General features: G+C 44.8%; 1 protein-coding gene across 1 annotated transcript in view; it reads right to left on the bottom strand.

Annotated features, from left to right (window-relative positions):
- TGFBI (transforming growth factor beta induced) overlaps nucleotides 1-9,171 on the bottom strand; it is a 19,932-nt gene that overhangs the window by 3,107 nt on the left and 7,654 nt on the right. Inside the window, exons 3-12 of the mRNA XM_017732932.1 lie at nucleotides 7,761-7,825; nucleotides 6,616-6,773; nucleotides 5,514-5,678; nucleotides 4,650-4,796; nucleotides 3,825-3,976; nucleotides 3,075-3,277; nucleotides 2,799-2,936; nucleotides 2,414-2,559; nucleotides 2,127-2,263; nucleotides 1,484-1,614 (exon numbers count right to left, since the gene is read on the bottom strand). Coding sequence (XP_017588421.1) covers nucleotides 1,484-1,614; nucleotides 2,127-2,263; nucleotides 2,414-2,559; nucleotides 2,799-2,936; nucleotides 3,075-3,277; nucleotides 3,825-3,976; nucleotides 4,650-4,796; nucleotides 5,514-5,678; nucleotides 6,616-6,773; nucleotides 7,761-7,825 — 1,442 coding nt within the window. The remainder of the gene's footprint in view (nucleotides 1-1,483; nucleotides 1,615-2,126; nucleotides 2,264-2,413; nucleotides 2,560-2,798; nucleotides 2,937-3,074; nucleotides 3,278-3,824; nucleotides 3,977-4,649; nucleotides 4,797-5,513; nucleotides 5,679-6,615; nucleotides 6,774-7,760; nucleotides 7,826-9,171) is intronic.

Raw genomic sequence — 9,171 nt, forward strand, 5'->3', positions numbered from 1 at the left:
CCATGTGAAATAAAGAAGCAGATAGGGCATTCTGGTATTTTCAAATGTCACCAAGGCCAGTGTCACTTGGCAACAATCCTCACAGCTGGGTAGGGAGGGGAAAAGTGCAGGAGAAATGACACTAATGTCTCATGGACTGACGCCCTGATACCATCCCACTGAGTCTCTACTCATACAGCTGTGCTTTGAAACAGATTTTAGGAAGATAAGGTGCTTTTTCTGCACCAGCTGTTTTCCAGAAGAGGCGGTGACATGCACAGAGTGGGCCAGCAGCACTTCTTCATCTTCTCCTTCAGAGGATGCAGGGCCACTGACAAGCCCCACAGACAGACAGGGTCACTGACAAGCACTACAGACAGCTAGTGCAAAGGTGGCCTCCATCTACAACACCCTCAGCCAGGGGGACCTTTTCTTTCAATGCTTTCAAGGATTGTATGCAAGCTTTTTTCCATTATGGTTTTCCGAGGGTGGCCACAGTTCACTCTGCACGCCCTCACCAGCATGATCCACTTCTTCATCAGAGGCATAAGCTAAACATTTGTGTGAGAAAAGAATATCTGAAGTGTCTGCATCTGGGAATCTTCATTCCTGCAGCCATTTACAATGGCTGCAAAACACTTCTGAAATATTTATATATTAAGCATAAGACTGGACTGATATTATTGGTTCCACATCCCTGCACTTAAAAGGATAACCAGCTACCATGGGCAGATGCTTCCCAAATTATGACGTCAATGTTTGGCTGGGTTTTAATGCAAGAAGACATTACATTCAAATACCTGACATTGTTTCCAACCACAACCAGTTTTCAACATGAACAAAATAAAAGATTGTGCTGCTTATCCAGAAGGGAGTTATTAAACATTCCCATGCTTTTTTCCACACCCAGCCTGCATGCCTTTGCTTTTCAGATACTGGTCTTCAGCTGAGCTAGAATGGAACATTTGTTGGTTTCCCAGGATTAGACTGGACCTTCTGCTTTGTCCGTGCATATGTAGAAGGAGAAAGAGCCCCAGCCTTTTAGTAGTTAAATTTCAGACAGTGTAACTTGAGGCTGTATGTGGATCATGTCTTCTCTTTGCAAAACTTTCTTTAGACACCCTTATCTGGTGTGGTCAAGAGTCACATTCTCACTTCTTTCATCCTTGAAAAGGGCAGAGACCTCACTGGTTCCTTTAGAAACATCTGTGAGTTATCTCGCTTACACCACCAGCACAGCCAAATTGAAGTCGTAGTGAGTTTGTGACACACACTACAAACATGTCTTCCAAGAATATAGGCACTATAAACCCCACTTGGGGAATTCAGTGCCACTCTGTGCATCCTCAGCTTTCTGCTTATGCAAATCCATTGGGTAGGAAGCTCATGCTTCCAACAGACAGAGCCAAAGAATGAGATACAGCAGAGAAACTTGGCCATTCCTCCAGGTATCAGAGCAGTCACACACAGCAGCTCGCCACCTAAATGTTCTAGACATGCTCACCCATCAGTTTGTTGAGCTCCCCCTGGGGCATGGCTCGGAAAGCTTCGTTTGTTGGAGCGAACACCGTGAAGGTTCCCGGCCTGTTCAGGTTCTCTGTCAGACCTGCAGATTGGATTGCAGCCACCAACGTACTGCAAAGCAAACATGCATCAAATGCTTCACTGCAAACCACTGTGTTGGTCAACTGCATGCTGGGCTCAAGAGAAAGCTGGGAAGTTACAATTGTGAAACCCCTCTGCAGTCCAGCAAATCAAATAACCAAAATGAGGGTTAGGAAGGAAATGAGCCTGTGAGGTCCAAAGAGAACATATGAGCAATGGTAAAGGAACCTGGGAGTGCTGACTCCATGGGGACCAAATGGTATGGGGAGACAGAGAGGTCTGGCCACAACGGACCTGATGGGCAGAGATGGCTTCAGAGCCAGATTTTTATGGTATTAAGGGAACCACTTACTCTTGGCTCACAGTTGGCTGAGGATTATTTGAAGTTTCACTCCCTATAATTTAGAGAGATCATGGTTTTGGATGATCTTTCTATGCTAAAAAAACATACACATTGTCATGACTACAACCCATAATAAATAGAAACTGCTTTGGCAGCTCTTCTGCTCCTAACTGGCACTTGGGAAGCACAGAAAGGTCACCTGAAGCGATGGTCTGCCTTGAGAACATCCATCACTGAGCCAGTTGGTGGAGTCAACATTTTGTCCACGCTAAACAGGGTCCCAAACCTTCCCCTCTTGTCATGGGCAGCAATGCAGGCGTTTTCAATGCAGAGGTTCTGCAAACACAGTTGCAGAAAAAAAGACTTCATTAGAATATGCTTCAAAAGAGAGATTTTGACACTTTCCACAATGACCATTTACACTTTTTACACGATAGCTGTAACTTTAGAACACTGAGCATCACTCAGCACACGGGAAGGACTCACATTGCGGTACACAAAAACTCTCAGTTCCTTGTCCCCCAGAGTCTGCAGTTTCTGTCCATGATACAGATACTTAGAGGAGAGCTGGTCTTTGACAATGTGGTTCAGAAGCAAGTTTCTCATGTTGCTGTCAATAATGGGGAGTCCATCTGCAGCAAAAAGTATGAAAAGAACCAGTGATCCACTTAAAATGACTATTGAGACACTAAAAACCATTCAAATACAGAGTATTACCCACATCAGTTTTAAATTGTAAAGCTAGATGCCACTGCCTCGAGGCATTTGAGAGAGGATTTGCATACTTGTGCACTGAAACTTGGCTGAAGACTGTTTGAAGGAGATCTGTGGCCCAAGCTGATAGAAGAAAGGGATTTAATCTGTGGTTTACCTTTGAACACATTATTCACTGGGGCAAGGAGGGTCACTTGCTCACTGCCAGTTAGATGAGAACTGAGACCAGCTTGTCTGAAAAGGTCTGTAGACTTGGAAACTTCAGATTCTTGTGCCAGCTCAAACACAGTCTTAGCTGAAAAGAAAAGCAACACATAGTAGCCTTGCATTAAAGGCTATCCACTCATCACTGTGCCCTCTAAATCCAGCATTTCCTTGGAAAAATAGACAAAAGAAAGGCAACAGAAAGAAAGATGCAGAGAGGCACCAGTACCTGAGTCTGGGATCAGCAGCTCATTAACAAAATGTACAACGCCGTTGGTTGCCAGGACGTCCTTGTTGGCAATGATGGGCTTCCCGTTGAGGGTCAGCTCTTCCCCACTGCAGCCCACATCCAAGGTGGTTCCTTCCAGAGTCTCCATGGTCAGGCCAGCGATGATGGCCTCAGCACACATGGCAGACTTCAGGATGTGATGGCTCAGGCGGGCCGGCGAGTGTCTTACGTGAGCTGCAAAAAGCAGCTATGAAAGTATGGCAGCTTTTAGGGATCCTGTTCAATGGCCAGGGTGTACTCCATAGAATGCAGTCATTTTAAATTGTGCTGATTTTAATTCCACAGCCTGTGAAATAAAATGCCTAAAAAGAGTCACTTTTTATACACTTTTGCCAACTTCGAAAGTCTTCATGTGGGTATTCTACTCACTTGCCAGGGGAAGTTACACTGATTAGATACTACTTTTCTTGCATCTTGCTGGATCAAAAGAAATCACCACCACACAAAGTGTTAAAAGAAAACTCAGACAAGGGACTGCTTCAGCTCCCTCATCCATACCTGGATGCCACTCCTTCTGCCACATCTACAACCAAAGGGCTCTGGGCTGTCCAGTTAAAAAAGATAGACTCTGTCACATCTATTTACTGCAGCTGTTGTCAGAGTGTATCAAGGAGCTGTTGAGATGTCCTTGAGAAAAAAATTTAGAAGAGCTGAAAAATACTCTTCAGTCTCTCAATGGCCTCAGTAAACAAGCACTTACCCCTCAGGGCTTCTGGGTCTCCCAGGATCCTGTTCAGTGTTTCTCGTGGGATCTTCTCAAAGGCTTCATTGGTTGGAGCCAGAAGTGTGTACTGGCCTTCGCTTTCCAGCAAGCTGCTGAGGTCAGATGCAGCCACAGCAGTCTTTGGAGAAATAAGGAGAGAGGGTAAAACACATTCAGACAGAATAAAACGGTTAGAAACTTTGTCCAGGCACACACTGAGGGCCAGACTTATTAAGGCTTTTATAATTTCAGAGGACTTACAAAAAATCCTGAATAGCTTCATTCAGCACTTTGGTCCCCTTATAAATTTGATCCAGCCCCATGGTTCTCTGGTGTTCCAGAAATTTGAGCACAAGAGCCCTTTTTTTTTAGCAAGACTGAGAGCTAGTTCGAATACCCAGATATGCCTGGAAAGGGTCACAGTAGTTCCAGTGAATAATTCAGATCAGAACCCACAGCTGGCTAACTGTAAATCCCCTGTGCATTTTCAGCAAATAAATCAGGACACATCAAATTAAAACAGTTAATGCCTCCTAGGGCTGAGACTCCCCCACAAGAGTGAGGAGACAGACTCAGTCTGTCTCTTTTTTTGAACAGACATCAAAGCGTGACAATTACTGTCATAAAACCCTACTTGCACTGATAGCAAACACTTCTCTTCCTAAAGCAAAAAGAGCTACATTGGTATGAGGATTTCATCAGCAGCTCCAGGGTCAGCCCAAGACAATGCCAAAGCTCTTCAGGACAATTCACTGGGAGTGGGGTGACTGAGCATCTTTAAGGAGACCTGGAGCACCCATGTGTGAACTCACCCGAAGGGTTTCCAGGCTGTCCTCGGTCTCAATGATCTGCTGGATGGTGTTGGTAGTGGTGGCGATGACTTTGTCGATGACATGAACCACTCCGTTGGTGGCATGATGGTCGGCTTTCAACAGCCTGGCACAGTTCACAGTCACAATCTGCAGAGGGAATGAGCCATGGGGTGTTTCATGCACTAAAACCAGAAGGTCAAGCACCCTCTGCTGCTTTTCTATTTCTATTTCAAATGCAGTGAGCATTTTATTTAATCAGCAAGAGCAGAAATGTGATTTCCTTAAAAGACATATCAAGAATGAGAACGTTCTATCAAGAATGTTTGAAATATTTAATGTTCAAAGAGCATTGAAAATCATCAGTGTTTTTGTCTACCCGCAAGACTAATAAAATAAGCCACAACCAATACTTGGGCAAGCACAGTTACACAGCAGCATGGGCAACTGCCCTGCAACAGCATTGAGGAAACCATCTGCTTATAAGTATTCTTTCCAACTCCTTCAAAGTATGTATCTTAAATCATATGATTTAAGTATACAAAATATGTATACTTAGATCAACCTAAGCCTTATGGAGTCCTGGAGGCACAAGGACAGTGTAGGAGCTGCAAGGCAGCCAAAAAGCAAGCATGCTGTGGGTAGGTTTAATATGAGGAAGAACTTCTTTACTGTGGGTGACCATGCACTGGAACGAGTTTCCCAGAGAGGGTGTGGGGTCTCCCTCACTGGAAATATCCAGAACCATGTGGACACGATCCTGTGCCCAGTGCTCTGGGATGCCCCTGCTTGAGCAGGGAGGTTGGACCAGATGACCCACTGTGGTGCCTTCCGGCCTGAGCCACTCTGACTCTGTGAGTGCCTTACCCCGTTGGGATAGTGGTGGATCTGGATAGGCAGGTTCTGGTACATGGAGTTCAGTGTAGTCCCGTGTTTCAGATCATCTGTGAGGACCCGTTTGTCCACCATGTGGTAGCGGAGGGCATTGAGCAGCTCAATGTTAACATTACTGACTAAGGAATCCAGAGTTTCCTGAAAACCAGAAAAATCAATTTTTCAGTACTGAGTGCAATTAGGCAGCTGTTAGAGAGGACCAGGAGGTCTGGCTGCACCCAGAGTGCTTCCAGGGTGGGGGCATGGGCATGAATATTAAGTGATTCACTCAGCTTCATGCCATTTGTGTAAATTAAGTGCTCAACTTTCTCAAACCTTTATCTTTTGCCTTAGGAAAGCAGCTAACAGCTCTGACACCCTCAGTACTTGGCAGACAAAGAGATGATTGCAGCTCCAGAGTGGGATGATTGCACTGAAAGGAGCAGTAAGACAACAGGGCCATGGACAAACATACCAAAAGACCTTTCCCAACAGCATCATCCCTGCAAGGGGCTCTGCTGGGGCATTTGGGGCAGAGGCTTGGCAGTGGGGAGACCCAAAAATATCCCTCCTCCCTGCCCGAGTAGTTGTTCTTGTTCACAGGGATGCTAAACTGGGATGGGAGCACCAGCTTGACAGCAGTGACCATTTCAGGAGTAGAAATACCACAAGACACAGAGTGAGAAAATGAAAATGAATGTAAAGGAAATGTACATCTAATTGAGCATGGCAAACACTCACGTGGGAATTACCGGGGCTCCAGTTGGGACTGGCTATTTGTACAAATTAAGAACAACCAGAATGGCAATGTAAGGGTCAACAAGAAAACTGGAAAGGGATGGGAAGCTTCTTGCTGCAGGTCTCAATGCAATCTCTAATAGCAACAGGCAGGGAAAACTGAATGAGGGGATTTCTCCATCCACATCTCTCTAGTGATGGGATCCTTCAGAAGCGAAGCTCTGGAGCTGATGGACCGCCTTGGAAATCCACAGTCCTTCTTCTATCAGTGCTATGTCTATCCTGCCAGACCCCTGCAGAGCTGGATTTCCACTAGGGAAAATCAGAGGAAGAGGAGAAAGCAGAGGAATTATCTTACAGCAGACAAGGACGCCCAGGCCTCATTACTGGGAGCAAAAATTGTAAAACTTCCGGGTCCTTCAATTTCTGGCCTTAGGTTGGAGCGGTCGGAGTAGAGCTGTGTGGTGGCAGACCCAACCACTCCCAGGGTTTCATAGATGTTTGAAAGTGGCAGAGCTGAAAGAAGAGAAGGTTGAGTTCCCAGAAACATCATTCATTCTTCTGACTGAATTAAAGCATAGCTGGTGAGAATGCTTGGGGAAATGAAGCACATCAGGGGACTGGTATCTGTTCACTAATTAGATAATAAATAATCATAGCCTGACTGCTTCACCCTCAATTACAGCAGTGTAATCCAGGATCTACTGCATTTCTGCAAGTTTGAATGGACTTATGCTGGATTTATACAGATGGGATTTACGCAAGCAAAGATATTGATTGCTTTCACACAATCCTGTTTGTATTCAGGCTTTTGGGATTTGGTGCTGGACACTGCTGGTCTCAGTCTCCACTGACCGCCTGCACCAGCCCATGTGGTTAACTTGGAGGCATCAGACTTTTGTGGAAGGAAGTGTACCAAAAGCAAAAGCAAAAGCAGAATATGGCTTTCTTCAATAAACCCAGTTAATTCCCTCCCAATATCAACTAAATGTGATTTTGCTAACCCCATGCTTGCCAAAATGTTCAAGGCCAGGTTGGATGAAGCTTGAAGCAACCTGGGATAGTGGAAGGTGTCCCTGCCCATGGCAGAGGGTTGGAACCAGATGATCTTTAAGATTCCTTCCAACCCAAACCATTCTATGAATCTGTGAAAATAAAAATGAGCAGAGATTGGCAGAGCTGTCTGTTACTCTATCATTCCTTTGCATTGCATTGCCAATATAGATATATTACTTGCTGGAATAAGTAGTTCCCTATGGCCCTCTCATGCTCGATTAAGTTCAATTATATCCAAGGTTCTAAGTTGTCTGGAACATTTAGCATGCTTTGGAGCTGATCTGACCCTTGGCTAGTCCTCCACCGAGTCCATTTTGGACTTGTTCATGGCAATACAGCACATAAATTGCAAAAATCAAATCCACTTTGAGCAATTTTCTAACATTTCCCTTTACTAGGCAGCTGTATAATTTTAAGAAGTCTAAAAAATGTCAAACATATTTTTACCAGCTGGGCAGCCTTTTTCTCCAGGAACTTTTTCATATCCAGGACAGCACTCATAACTGATTACCCTGGAATAAGAGATGGATACGGCAGATTAACCAACAGTATCTTGCTGCTTTTTCTCTGTTTGCTACAGTTCTGGGTCCATCCATATTTGGGGATGTTTCCAAGCAGACTCTTCATTAGAAATACAGACTTCAGCAAAAGACAAACCACACTTTTTATCTCCTTCAGGGCTGCATGTTGCCAATTTCTCCACAGAACAAAAGCAGACACAATTTCTTTTCAAAACCACACTTTCCAGGAGACTTTGTACAAACAGTGGATGGAAACTGATTCCACAGTCCCAACAAGACTGCCAGTGCTGGTTCATCTGGGCACATTTCCCACGGGATTTGGGGATCTCCTCGGCTGACTGCTGCTGTCACATCTCATCACTGTTCAGCCAATACCCGCAATTCCACCGTGGCTGTTTGACCAAACCAGCCAAGCATTTCCCTCTCATTTCACCCTGTTTTAGTCCACCACCAGAAATTATTTGCTTACTTATGGCAAAATCCGCAAGACAGACCTGGAGGGAAAGGAGAACCCTGTTCTCAGATATGTGCACTGGCACAAGGACTTGGGAAAAGCCCTGCAAGGAGAAACTTCACCAGCAGTGGGATGTGCATCCACAGGCAGCCAGGCACAGCTGTGTCCATGTGAGCACCTTCAAAGCAGCACTTCCTTCTGACTGGAAGCACTTTCGCCCAGTAAAACCAAAGGGGTCAGAGACACCATCCTGGGCTGTCCTGCCGATTTGCAGATCCTAAATAAGCCAGAGCTCCCTGAAAACTGCATCCATCATCTGCAGATCAATGGGAAACAAATCATCTGATTCTCAAAGGTGGCCATTTGAGGGAACATGGCTTGGTATTAACAGGGAAAAGAAAAAAAAGCAAAAAGAAAAAGGAAAAAAAATCAGTAAAAATCAATCCAGAAGTTGCCTGTTTATTTTTCCCAGGGGATTCTTTCACCTATTGCTCTATACTTGGTGTGAAAGGAGTAAGGCCACCAGATTGATAGGCTGAGAGAGCCAGGGAATAGGTGTTCCTCCCAAAGATTTCCTCTGTGCTCCCAGCTGGATTTGAGACAAGTAGGATGCTGTATTGCTGAGGCTCAGCACACTCACTCAAATGGAGAGGAAAATCCTCCAGCTTCAGATATTTGTCATAATTTTAAAACTGTTAACAAACAGTGGAAATGCCTGGGGTTTAATAGGGAATTCTTCAGGGTAATTAAGAGCCAGAAAGTGAAACAAATACCTGCTTTTCTGTGACAGAAGCAAATAAATTCTGTGTCACGGTTTCCTAAGAGAATTACAAAGCAAACCCAGACTGATTGTCTAGACATTATATATTCCATGTGGGAAAGA

Source organism: Corvus brachyrhynchos, unplaced genomic scaffold (assembly GCF_000691975.1).
Source record: "Corvus brachyrhynchos isolate BGI_N302 unplaced genomic scaffold, ASM69197v1 scaffold54, whole genome shotgun sequence".
Lineage (NCBI taxonomy): Eukaryota > Metazoa > Chordata > Aves > Passeriformes > Corvidae > Corvus > Corvus brachyrhynchos.